The sequence below is a fragment of the Natator depressus genome, chromosome 4, assembly GCF_965152275.1.
Source record: "Natator depressus isolate rNatDep1 chromosome 4, rNatDep2.hap1, whole genome shotgun sequence".
NCBI classification, from domain to species: Eukaryota; Metazoa; Chordata; order Testudines; family Cheloniidae; genus Natator; species Natator depressus.
The window spans coordinates 89,797,966-89,811,877 of NC_134237.1; the positions used below are offsets into that span (position 1 = coordinate 89,797,966).

General features: G+C 38.7%; 2 protein-coding genes across 12 annotated transcripts in view; one reads left to right on the top strand and one right to left on the bottom strand.

Annotated features, from left to right (window-relative positions):
* The window catches only part of LNX1 (ligand of numb-protein X 1), a 127,165-nt gene extending 121,000 nt beyond the window's left edge, over positions 1–6,165 (top strand). Inside the window, exons 11-12 of one of the 3 annotated variants that reach the window (XM_074951398.1) lie at positions 4,459–4,617; positions 5,440–6,165. In XM_074951398.1, coding sequence (XP_074807499.1) covers positions 4,459–4,617; positions 5,440–5,575 — 295 coding nt within the window. In that variant the 3' untranslated portion in view covers positions 5,576–6,165. The remainder of the gene's footprint in view (positions 1–4,458; positions 4,618–5,439) is intronic. The other 2 variants (XM_074951399.1, XM_074951400.1) reach the window with 2 other exon arrangements.
* Positions 6,166–6,367: 202 nt separating this feature from the next.
* FIP1L1 (factor interacting with PAPOLA and CPSF1) overlaps positions 6,368–13,912 on the bottom strand; it is a 70,666-nt gene continuing 63,121 nt past the window's right edge. Inside the window, exons 18-19 of one of the 9 annotated variants that reach the window (XM_074951404.1) lie at positions 8,048–8,185; positions 6,368–7,455 (exon numbers count right to left, since the gene is read on the bottom strand). In XM_074951404.1, coding sequence (XP_074807505.1) covers positions 7,308–7,455; positions 8,048–8,185 — 286 coding nt within the window. In that variant the 3' untranslated portion in view covers positions 6,368–7,307. The remainder of the gene's footprint in view (positions 7,456–8,047; positions 8,186–13,912) is intronic. The other 8 variants (XM_074951402.1, XM_074951401.1, XM_074951405.1 and 5 more) reach the window with 8 other exon arrangements.

Below are 13,912 nucleotides of genomic sequence, written 5' to 3' on the forward strand. Positions count from 1 at the left end.
GGACCACATGAGTGGCGGGTATGTTTGCTGGTAGTCAGATCTATTGAAGTAAAGACTAATCATCATCCTTATCCGGCATAGTTATTTCTTAACATTTGTTTTTTTCTACTCAGTTGGCTGTTGAGGAATACAGAGCATTTGTTGTTGAAGGAAATTTATACTCTTGAAGGTGATGAAGAAAATACTGCACAGCAGCTAGAGCGAAGTTACGCTTTCCCAGGGCTACAGTAATTTTTCTACCCTTGCTAATTTTGCCCTCCTTCCTTCTCTTTATCCTCACATTCCCCTCCCCCCCAACTACTTTTAAAAATACATTATAGATCAAATACTTCACAGACGTACTGTGAATAGTAGTCTTTGCTTCACTTCACAGCGGAGTAGAGAGGAGTTATCCAAGGTGTCGCACAGAATCAGTGGCAGAACTGGCTCTGACGTGAAATTGGACAAGCACTCCCCCATTTTAATGGTCTTGCTTTAAGCAGAACTTTCTAACACACCTCTAATCCCCATTCAGTACACAAGCAAATGCCAGTTTTACAGACCCATTATATTGAAAGTTTGAACTAAATTGTTCTGTAACTTTGATCCATTATAACAAGGGGAAAACATGAAATTTGATACCTGATAGGGAAATCAAGTTTTGTCTGCCGACCCAGGCTGTCCTTCTGAAGTATTAAATGTGAAACAGTTTAAAAAAGATCTTTCAATATGCATTATTTCAGAGACAAAGATGAAGCAGCCAGGGGCAGGGTATTATACGGCTTACTATTTGAATCTGATTTAAGTAAAGAGAAGGCAGTTAAAGTGTGTTTTAATCTCTTAATGCATCTATGACAGCTTCATATGAAGTGCTGGACTAGTTTGCTGAGTACATAACATTATGATGGGCAACTGTATTTGTAATGGTGTTATAAAACAAGGGTCTGACAGCATTGTTATCCTCAGGGAAGTACAGAAGCTACTTTTTGTCACTCAGTGTGTTTGTATGCAGAGAAAATCCTCCTAAGCATTAAAAAAAAAAAATACCAATCACTATCTTCCATAGAGTGGTAATCTATAAATTAGTATGGTCCAAAGTGGACATTATTCCCTATACCGCAGCAGCTCCAAAGGAACCACTGTGGTCTAACTAGGTGAATAATCCACAGATAGAGTTTTTCCTTGTATACCGAGAACCCTCAAGCTGCTCCACAGCCATTAGTACAGATGATGCAAGTGTACATCATTTCATTTTCTCTTTATGGTGCTATTTAACTCAATTTTTACTACTACAAAACTCACAACTACCCCCTTCTTATTCTCAAACTCTCCACTTGTAACCCCCTCTCTCCCAGCCATGCAGAGCAGGTGGCTTTTCATTCCTTACGTGCTGAAATATCCAGACAACTCCATTGGAGCCTTACTTATTTCCTTGTTTCTGTGCAGCTTTCAGGCCCTTAGCAGTCATTTCAATGTATTAGCATATAGATGGCGTGCACTGCTGTAAGTTACGTCATGTCTTTAGGAAAGCAATGAAAAAATGTAAGTTTGTGTGAATACAAATTCACCTACTGGTGTATTTAGGTGCTTAACTTTTGGCACCCAAATTTGAATATTTTTAGTCTGAACTCCTTGTATTTTTGGTTAGCCAACCAAGAAACTGAAGTGGAAATTAAGTAGTAAAAATACAGATGTCTATTTTTCTTTGTAGCACTGGGCAATTTCTATTGCCCCAGTACCAAGCTATTGCAACAGTAAGTGTAGTTTTCTTCTCCAATCTGGCCTGCAGATGTCACATTTTCTACCCTTTGCAGCTATCAAAGACCAGATGTGTCCCTTCAGCCATCAATACCCAAAGCTAGGCATTTAACAGCAACAGTTTCAGGGCCAGTGCACAACCAGAACAGTTGAGGGCAAGAGCCAGAAGTAAAAGCTATTCGAGGGTACCCACCGTTTCTGAGCTAGACACCACTGCTACCTGGCTAGTCTTGAGAGGCTGCCGAGTAGCACTAGTTTCCTAGTAGAGCTCAAGTTCCTGTCCATTGGGGCAGTGTCATCTTCAAGGTTCATGATTATTATGGAACTCCAAGAGTTGGCACAACATGAGTGCCGGATTCTCTCAGATGTTCTCTGGCCCATGAAAAACACAATGTATGCTGCTTGCAGTAGTGCTCATGATATTCTGTTTACTTTCAGGCAGGGACAGGCCCTGGCTCACGAAGCTCACTGTTTATGTCAACGCTTTGGCAAGATTTTTAAAGAATATTTTAGATGATGGGGTTGTTTCTGTGCCTTTTAGAACAGGGATATTTCAAAGGTTTCTGTTTCTTGCAAATCTAGCTCCTATATAGAGTGCTGCTGTTCGGCGTGAACATTAGACGATTGAATGCTTACAACACAAGGCAGCTCAGCTAATGGCAAAGTTATTCACAGCCATCGAGGAAAGGTTACCGAGTAAAGATAGCATTCCAGAGCCAGCCTCTTCTTTCTCAAGTCTATGTTGTTAAGAGTAATGAACAATAGAAACCCAAATCACTTTGCCATCTGGAACTTGAATTTGTTATTAATAGGACTCCAACAATTAACCATGAATTAGACACCTTTACACAAACACAATTGGTTCAAATTAAATGCACAGTAGATCAATCATATCCACTGCATGTCATAGCTCTGTTACCTAAATTCAACAGTGAGATTACAAGTATAAGGTATACCCTATAGTCTAATGGTGGTAATTTAACTGAAAGTCCTACAGAATGTACTCATACACCTTATTGCCTTGTAATTATACTTGGCCTAGCAGGTTAAGGACACATAGAACAAACTCCCTTTTTTTAAAAAATGGACATAAGTATTTACTTTAAAATTGCCCATATTCAAGCAGTCAAGAAACTTCCTCCTTAAGACAATAAGTAATGTCCAAATACAGCAAGGTTGTTACCCATTCTGCATATCAGGCTCAATTAATAATGACGACGACTAAATCCTGGCAACACTTGGTCATGACCTTGTTACCAAATCCTGTGACTTTAGGGTGGGTTTTTTTTTCTCTCCATTTTCTTTAAAGTGATTCTGCATGCTCAAAAGCCCACAGATGGGAAAGTAATAGAGCCTGCCTTCTGGGGAATAACCAAGAGTCACCTGCTTTTTCCATTAGCAGCCAGTGAACTGTTGTGCAAACACTACACCGAACATCCTGGCAGCAGGTGAATATTTGTAGATCCCAGGGGACTAATCTAGTAATACTGTAAAATCCTGCTGTGAAACTTAGCAAACATATTATTTTACATGAAAAATATGATAAACTTTAAAAATATATATATAATATATACACACACACACACACTTTATCTTTAAAGGTACAATTTTGCCTTTTTCAGCAGAAGGGTCAGCTCTCAATGAGAATTTTAAAATGTCTTTCAATGCATGGTAAAGTCAGCTGTAATGGACTGGCTTGGAATATGTGCAGAAAGTTAACTAGTCTGTTATAACACCAAATGGATTTCAGCTTCCTCTGCCAGCCTTAGGCTAGATGGTAAAGACTTATCAGTATCCCGGGCAAAATTTTGCATTACTATATCACTAATGAAGATGGCAACAGTCTTTTCTGATTTTCAGCAAATATCTGAATGGTACACTGAAATAGTTAGAAGGTTAGTTTCATAATAAACACTAAAATTACTAACAAACAGGCATTTAAACTAATGCAAGATTGAGATTGATTACCACATACCACAAAATACAAGCTTAATTAACCTAACACTTTTCCCCCCAAGCCAGCATCAATTATGTATAGTTGGGCAATACATTATGTTATCAGGTAATATAACCAATGGATTATATCAGAGCCAAATCAAAAGACAGAGAGAGGGTTTTTTAATCATTTTTTCTTAATGTCAAAAAACCCCATTGAATTAATCTTGTACCTGTAACAAGCCACCTTCTCAACAACAGCATAATTACTCTATAACACTTCACCACTACGGTTCTGAAAGTATAATACTCTTCTCTGCACAATTCCCACTCATTGCTCACTAACAGCAAAGCTATAAATCCCTTCCCTGATGTGATATTTTTCCTTGTGTGATATCTTTGATTTTTGTGGTTCAGGGTTTTTTTTTTTTTTTTTAATGGACATCTGAATTACTCAGCTCTGTGGTACACCAGAATTCGTATCCATCCTTATCCTGAGAGTTTTGGGGTATTATTTTTAAAGCGTGTCCTAAAAGCATGACACTTATTACTGATGGAATAGCTGATCAGATGCAGGTAACAAGGTACTTGACATCTGCAGACAGAATCAGTGTTGTTTTTAAGTTATGATTTAAATGAAGTCCAATCTCAGCTGAAATATTTTCTTCAATGGAACTTTGGTGTTTAGCAGTCCCCAAACATGCTACCAGTACCTAGAAAGGCAGATGCATCAAATAAACAAACTTAACTTAATCCTGAGACATTAATTAGACTGATTTGTTTCAGGTATTTGTACAGCTGCAAAGAAATTGTATTACGAAGAAATACAGCAGGAAGTCTTGGCTTCAGCATCGTAGGTGGTTATGAAGAACACAGTGGGAACAAACCATTCTTTATCAAATCCATCGTTGGAGGCACACCAGCATACAATGATGGAAGAATTAGGTAAACTAATATTTAAATAGTACTCTTCATCTAAGGAACTCAAAAGGACTTTATAATATTCATAGAATTAAGTCTTAAAATAAGGAGACTGTGGTCCAGAGAGACCAAGTGTCTTGCTGAAGGTCACAAAGAGGGCTCAATTTCATACCAGTCCAATGAAAACTTCCATTGAAACCAGTTGAGTATAAAATTGGGCCCTTTTTGACAGAGCTGGGAATAGAATCCGAAATAGAATCCTGTGCTTTAACAACTTGCTTTCCTGGCAAAATATTATCAAGTGTATAACTATTAACATCTACATATAATAAAAGACAGCTGTGAAATAGTGTATGTTATTTACAAAGTAACAGTTATCTTAATTATGCATATACTTCTATACTGACAACTAAAAATGTAATTTAAATCCAATACTAGGTGTGTGTGATAAAATATAGGTGACCTGTAAATTCTTACACAGCGTTTTACTGTCCAATAACCAGTTAATTTTACCTGGCACACAGATCTGAAAGAAGAGCTCCGATTTCATATTTTCCTCCATATATATCTGATTTGTAAAGGAATGCCAGGAAAGAACAAATACATGGTAGAGTAAGAACACAAGGATTCTTTCAACGGCTTACCTTCAGAAGCCTCAACTTTTTCACTCCCCCTCCCCCCCCTTTGGTCCCTCTTAGTAGTTGCCATCCTTCTGGCAAAGTGGTGACACAATGTTATAGAGCCAGCCAAAGCCGCTGAATTGGCAAGAAAGTTTTTTGAGATCAGGATCTCTTCTTGGTTTTAAGTGTTTTAACTAAAATCTTATCTACATTTTTAATTTTCCAGATGCGGTGATATCCTCCTTGCTGTCAACGGCAGGAATACATCAGGAATGATGCATGCCTGTTTGGCAAGGATGCTCAAAGAACTGAAAGGAAAAATTACTCTCACTCTTATGTCCTGGCCTGGCACTTTTTTATAAAACAAGTATTCATGGAAAAATGACAAATCATTTGACACAGAAAACAAGCTATTTACTATGGACATCAGTTTTCCTACAGTTTTTTGGTCGACTGTATATTTGTAAATAAAAAAAAGTTCGTGAATTGTAAGTTTGCATGTCAAGATAGTCTTGAGAAAACATGGCGCCTGTCAGAGTAACACGCACTTAAGAAAAAAGCAAAGCTACTGAAATTATAGATCAGGGTACAATTCTCATGTGTTTTAAGTTTGTATTTTTATATTTGATTCATGTTAATAATCAAAGTCCATTAAGAAGCAGCAGCAATTCTGTTCACTACCGTTTTCAATTTATAAAAAAAAGTTATGGATATGTAACTTGGAAAAATATGTGGCAGTCTCTTGAAATGATAAACTTGAAATATTTTTGTAAATCAATTGACTGTTTCTACCCAACATGTGAAAAGCACTTTGATCAAATAATGTTCCTTTTCATGGTCAGTATGATGCTGATATTTTCAAGACTTTCGAATATTTTGCTTGTTAGGATGTAATACTGTGAATGAGATTTTATTTCTTACTAAAAATAAACCTAACTATTGTACAGACATGTTCTTTCCTTCAACAAAACCAGAAAAAAAGTAACTATAATTTTTCCCAAGGTTTCTGATTAACCCAGCAAGATTAGGACTTAATTTTTTAAAATTCATGGATAAATAATGTTTAAATATGAAGTATTGCCAGATTGGCTACGAATTATCCACTTGGATAGTGGCAGTGTAAATTTTGCTAGACTCAAAAGTGCACTTACTGTCCAAAAGTGAGAAGATAGTTTATTTTCTTTGCTTAAACGATTGTAGGGGCCTCTATGGAAATTATCAATATTTTGAAGTCAGATGCACTTTCCCATTGACTTTAAAGGGGAAAAGGATCAGGCCATTAATTTTTATTGCGATGTGGACAGCTGTCTCTCGAAAATATGCTAAGACCAACTTCATTTTACATAGGTCAGAGCAGCAGGACTGATGGATAACTACTTTTGGTTTCTATTAACTGGTTATCTAACCTCCAATCCTATGAGCTACTTAAATCATCTTCCTGAACTCACTCGTACATTTGAAAGTTGTGTTAAAGGTTTTAACATTTTATATGTAATATAAATAATGGTCATACTCTCCGATCACATGAAAAATAATGTGCATATTTAATGTTTTTGCCATAACTTCCAGCAAAAGTTTCTCAAATGCCTCTCACTCTTCTCCTGTGGCACACAAAAGGATGAGCTGTTTAGCTTTGCCCTTTGAGTTCATTATATAAACTTCAGAGATCCATTAGCACTGTTACGGATGTATTGGTAGGTATTAGTATGCAGTAACGTGAACGCAAACCAACCTCAACTCAGGAGAAGAATAAACTTCCATAGTTCCTACTGGCTTAGGCAACAAGAGACTGGGTCCAGTATTTTGGGTGTAGGTTTCCTGTACAGTACTGCAACAGCACCACCCTCTAGACCTCAGAAGCCACCACTGCACTTTGTCTTATAGTATCTTAAAAATAAGACAAAGTCAATCCATGAATCTTAACTTAACATGAAAAATTCACTCTTTTATTTTCAAAAAACAAATTAACCTTATATTTTGTACTAACAGAACAAGATTAAGAGCAAAATTTCTTTAATACCCAGAAAAATAACAAGATTTATAGTAATCTATTTCTGGCACTAGTATATGCAAGTAGGCAAATATCACACATGCCTATTCCACTGGAGCAGCTTCAGTGGTTTCCTGTTCAGGGGCAGGTTCACCACTAGCTTCTTTTCCTTCTTTGCTTCTTTTGGATTTTTTGTGTTTGTGCCTCCTGTGGCTGTCCCCTTCTTCACTGTCATGACGACGCCTGCTGTTACTAAGACAAAGAGAGGAAAATGCTCAGACAGATGCATACTCCACTATTAAACAGGCCCTCAAACATAACGTAAGGAAGCAAGAGGCAGAGTTCTCATACAAGAGAACTGACACCTGCAGTTTTAATGTCATGTGCAGTACCTGAAAATGTGGACAAATAAGACTAGGAAGTGATCATCAGAGCATAAATGTGCATCACACTCAAGCTTCATTTTTAATAAATGGTTTATATGCATCCACACCTTTTTTTTTTTTAAAACTAGGAATGATAAATCCTCTCCCCTCTACATATTCTAACTACAAGGCTTTATTCTTACAGCTTAAGAAAGTCCCTACTGTGATTCTTTTAATGTTTTTGTTACTCCCCCTCACTTATGCTCCTTATACAAAGTATACCAGTAAGGTCCAGACAAAGGATTTTACACACTGCCCCTGCTGAAGCTGGTAGAGACATTACACACTAACCCTGGACCAACATCTTGTCAGCTACACATCTTTTACATGGCAGATTTGCTGCAGGCAGCACATCAGGATCTTTGCAACCTTTTCATGATACTCCAACTGTCATTTTTCTACACTATTAAAGATCAAACCTTCGAGATGATTTGTGTCGAGTCTCTTCTTTTTCTCTATGTCTCCTTTCTCTGTGTCGTTCCTCTTTCTCTCTGCTTGTTCTGTGACGCTCATAGCCTCTTTCGGCATATTCTCTGTACCTGTATCGTTCTTCATCACTGAAGGGGTAAAATATAAGGATTGCTGTAATTTTAGATCTGAAGTCTTTGATATTTTGACATAAGGGTGTATTGGCTTGGGAAAAAGGAGACGTTAGCAGCATCTTATTAAATATATGCACAGTTTTTTATGCAATAACAAACTCTGTATGAAAATCATAAGTAGTGAAAATTTATTATACTTAATCCTCATCTGGATGGTATGTTATAGTTGTACAGTTTTGAGCGCACACTTTATAAATGAGGTTTTTGAAAGAACATACTGGCTATTTCTTATCAGCACCTCTGACGTGTTTAAAAAGCATTTGAGCATGTTCAGTGAAATCTTCAGTAAGTCTCAGTGATGACATGCAGTAACAGCCCCAAAGAAAGAAACTAAGTATATAGGAGGCCTCAATGCACTGTAAAAGATACTATAAAATATATAAGATCCTGTAAAATATTTAACTTTGGTAAGGCTTCATAACATCTTAGTTCAAACGTGTACTGTAACATGTTCCTGTCCTCCTAAAAACACACACAAAGTCAGTGAAGTGTTCCATGAAATAAGAAGTTGACAGTAATACCTATTTGAGTTTAGTCCAACAGAAAACACAACAGATTTTAACATTATCTTCTTATGCACCCGCTGCCAATAATATGTATCCAATCTACTTTCTCCTTGCTTTGAGATCTGCTTATGAAAAAGCTCTATGTAAGAGCTGAGTATTATTTATTACTTGGTTAAAAAAACAGATGCAGTGTCATAGGTGCAATTTGACACCTATGCTGTTCAAAGAAGATACATTGATTGAACAGGAACATGTCATATGAATTCTTAGTTTCCATAGCTCAGAAACTAAAGGGGAGATCATTACAAATTAAGATCCTGAAAGAAAACTACAGACTGATATGACCCAACTTTTTGAGTCAGTAACTAGCCAAAAGGAATTAGAACTTAGAAGCCATTAAGTTAAAGCAAAAACTAAAGCTCCACATTTTCAGTCTCTTCTAAAGCAAAATATTGCTGACTTTTCCTTCGTGGTCAGGGGACCCTATGTACAGAAGAATCCATGTGGCTCCACTAATGAGGAAGGATTTGGGGAGGCTGTGCAGGGAAAGTGCCTTCTACACGCATTAGAACCCAGCTCCACAGATTCCCCACATCTCAATGAAGTGAAAATTTGAATGAGAGAAGACTGATTTGCCACAATGTGTACAGTAGCCATTTCTTTAATAGGACCACTGCATCTGACTACTCCAGGCCGGAGCACGACTTGTGTGTATGTGTGTGTGTTGGGGGGGAGGATATCAACACCGGAACAAGTACTGCCAAGTCTCACTATGGGTCTCTATATTTTACTGCTGTGGAGCAGTAAAATTAGGACTGTTATTGGCAGTTAAATCTTGGGTAAAATTTGAAGTATTTCCTTGGAAGTTACAGAATACTAATTCCCAAAATATTACACAGCACTTTTACAAATGGAGAAATGATAAAGGAAGCCAAGGAATGTCATCTGTTTCTCCACAATATGTTAAAATATTTCCTCTGTCAAAATATGGGACAACAATAACTACCATTGGTTAACTCACAGTAATGATTCATTGCTAAGTAATACAATTGGGTTGACTAACAATGTTCCTCTAAATGTTTTGCATTATGAAAACGTAACTGTAGTTACAACCAAAGATGAGGGAGTATACAAATTGATATAAAGCATGGTCTTGTGTTGTGGGAAACACTACTTTAAATCTAAAAGAAAAAAACATTTATTCAAAAGCATATGCACATTCACACTATGGCTCAAAATAAAACCTACAATTACAACATACCTATACAAAAAACAATAGATAGGGAATTGATTAAGGCTTAAATCAGACTGTTCCATGACCAGTTTGAGGAGTATGGGGTAGTACTTAATAAGCTACATCAAACACACAAGGTACTTATTGTGTTGAATCCACAACACACTCTCATTCCTCTTTGGTGCCCAACACCAGAATAAGGTGAAGTAATTTTGCTAGAAAAAGAAACTTTGCTGAATCCCAATTGCAGAGAGAGTATAACAGATTTGAAATTAATGAGTTTACCCCTCAATTTCCACTCTACTGTGAGATGCTGTGAAGGGAAAAGGTCCATAACCAAACTTCTATTCCGCTACGTATTTCCTCACATCACAGCCATTCCGCTGATGGGAAAAAAAAAAAAGCTGACCAATCAAACTCTCCCACATCAAATGTCACATGAATTTAAGCAGAAAATTCTGCAAATATCAACCCACAGTTTCCAAAACATGTAATACTGAGAGAGGGCAGCCTAGGTTAACAATACTATACAGGAGATAGGGCTGAATAAATTCAAAGAGGACATTAGACCCTTGTGGAGTGGAGCTGCAGTGGGGCACACATCAGTGTGGTACAGCACTTCAGACATTTCCCAACCTGTCCAGTGTATACAGCATTAGAAACGCTAATTATTTAACATTATTAATTAATTAGCAATTATTTCTTAAGAATTAAGAAAGACCTGGTGGATAGTTCACATTACTTTTCTAGTTCACAATTTCAATCTTGATTTGGCCTAAAGTGGAAGTGTGTTCTAATTCTGAATAAATTTAGCCCATGTCTCAAAAACTAAACATGACTAGTCAGTCTAGTTATGAGAGGCTCAGCCCTGGAATAAAAAGGTTGTTTCAGGTTAGAATTGAGAAACACTGATAGAGCTTATGGAAAGCTTATATAACATCTGTCTAGATCATCTATTTTAAAGTATATATCCCTTCTATTAAAAAGAGTAAAATGTTTTAAATGTCTTATAATAAAAAAAATTTTTGAAATTGATAACATTGTAGGTTGAGATTATGAATATACTTCTTGAATATAAATTATACTTCTATGTGCTTCAAATATTATAAATTATAAACTGAAATGTCACCCCATGTCTAAAATCACAAAAATATCTTACTGGCATTAAAATGGGTACGCCAGGTCTGAAAAGAGAGAAATTGAGTACCAAATTTGAAATGAGTGCATAATAATTCCCTCACCGAAGACACCCTTGAAATAGAGATGTTCAGCAAAGTTCAAAGAGCCTAACATTTTTGCCACTTTGTAGCAAAAAAAAAAAACAAAGCCAGAGAAAAATAAAATATAATTTAGTGGATTTTCCCCTACCTGAAATCTAGTTCCCAAGATCAAAAAATTGCTGATTAAAGTCTAATGTGAAGAGTTAACTTTGGAATATGGAATGTTACCTCTGATGAGTTTAACATAAGAAGTCAAATGCTTGCTATGCTTTCAAGTTTAAAAAATAAAGGCCAAAACCTTTTTCATCACACCTTTTTCATATTCTGTATTTGCCAAAAAGAGCTATAGAAAATTATTTTAAAAATATTCCAGAGAGGTTTCAAAGTTGACACTATTTTTTTATCCCTCTTATTTGACAGTTCGAGATCTTACTACCAAATGCAGGTGACAAAGGATTCAGCGGGAACTACACCTCTACCCAGATATAGCGTGGTCCTCAGGACCCAAAAAATCTTACCGCGTTACAGGTGAAACCGCATTATATCGAACTTGCTTTGGCCTCGAGCATTTCCTCTATTAATAATCACTTCGCGCCCCCTGACTGACCCCTCAGAACCCCCGACCCATCCAACCCCCCCTCCCCTATCCACACCCCCGCCCCCCGGGACTCCCATGCCCTATCCAACGCCCCCATCCCCCGACCGCCCCGCCCCCAGAACCTCCGAAACATCCAACACCCCCCCCCCGACTGCCCCCCGAGACCCTCTGCCCCTTATCCAACCCCTTGGCCCCGGCCTGGGCACCCTTAACACGCCACTCAGAGCAGCGTGTCGGAGCCAGACAAGCTGACGCGCTGATCCGCCAGAGCACACAGCCCGCCCCCCCGGAGCACTGCTTTACCGCGTTATATCCAAATTCGTGTTATATCGGGTCGCGTTATATTGGGGTAGAGGTGTATGAAAAATTCTAAACATGACCAAAACCAGCTTTTCTACATGCAAAACAAAAATCACAATTTGAATGGTCCAATATGTTGGGACCTTCCAGGCTAGGAATAAATCCTGTGTGCCCCACTGGCAAGCTAGGAATTCCCCTGTCACTTTACACCTGGTTTCCATCTGTAGTCATTAGGCACTTCCTATGTGCTTGTAGGACCTCATCCCTGAGGTAGAGGATGAGAGAGTTAGCTACTCTATGCAGTAACTGAGGTTTTTCGAAATGTGTCACCCTATGGGTGCTCCACTTTAGATGTGCTGGCATCCCCTGCACTCCTGTGCCTGGGATTGGAGCTCTTTGGTAGCAGCGTCCGTTGGTCCGCATATGCGCTCCTCCCTGTCACACACTGTGAACAGCATCTATACAGCATGGTGCAACCTAACCACCCTGTTTCTTCGCCACTGCCGGGTCCATGTTTGAACTTCAAAGCAGAGCAGAGGAGGGCAGGTAGTGGCGCACTCACAGAGACAAACATCTCGAAGAAACTCAGTTACTGCACAAAGTGAGTAATCCTCTCTTCTTCTTCAAGTGGTGTCCCTATGGGTGCTTCACTTTAGCAGTGTTGGAAGGTTGAGGCTTTGGAGCAGTACTGAAGAGTAAGGATAGGACGGTGGGTCCTTGTAATGTATTGGATAGTGCGTCATGGGTGATCGCATAATGTTGTATGAATATGTCCGATGAAGCCCAAGTGGTAGCCTCACAAATGTCCATTATTCAGGAAGGCTATTGAGGAGGACAGCAATCAGGTATAATATGTTTGAGTTCCTGCTGAGGTCTGTAGATTATGTTGTCGATAGCAAAACTGAGACATCCATTTTGAAAATCTTTCCTTTGACATGGCAGATCCTTTTGACCTTTCAGTCGTAGAAAGGAATAAGCACAGTGATTGTCTGAATGATTCAGGTCATTTGAGGTAGAAGGCTAAGGCTCTCCTTACTTCCAGAGTGTGTAGCATTGCCTCATGTTGGTTTTCATATAGCTTGGGGAAGAATGATGAAAGGTGGAGCGGTTGGTTCAAGTGAAAGGACGATAAAACTTTGGGTAAGAATTTCAGGTTGGGTCGTAATGTGACCTTATCCTTGTAGAAGACTGCACATGGGAGGTGCACCATGAGGGCGCCTATCTCACCTACTCATTAAGCAGATGTGATTGCTATGAGAAAGGCATTTGCACGGACAGGTGGATATAGGACCAGGAGGCCATGAGTTCAAATGGGGAGCTGGTGAAGCAGCATAGGACTAAGCTAAGGTCCCAAGACGGGGTTGGATCTCGAACCTCAGGATATTTTGGAGGGCCTCAGAAATCATTTTGGCATGGGATGGTAAAAACAGAATAGTCTTTTGACTCTGCAGTGGAAGGTGGTGATGGCAGCCAGGTGTATGCAAATAGAGCTCAGAGATTGTCCGGACTTCTTGAGTTCAAGAATGTAGTCCAGAATGGGTGGCAGAGGAGCATGAAGCGCTGAAGTATGCATAGTGTCACACTGGTCTAGAATCTTTTCCATTTGTGTAGGTAAGTCTGGCGAGTGGTTGAATTTCTTGTATGTCCATAAAGCAGGTCATCTCAGGAGCTGAAACCAGGAGTCAGGCCTTCAGGTGAAGAATTTCCAGGTTGGGGTGGAGAATTGTGCCCGCATGCTGAGAGAGGTGTGGCTCTGGGTGAAGGGTTATAGGAGGACAGACTGCCATGCACAGGAGATAAGGGTACCATATCTGTCAGGGCCAG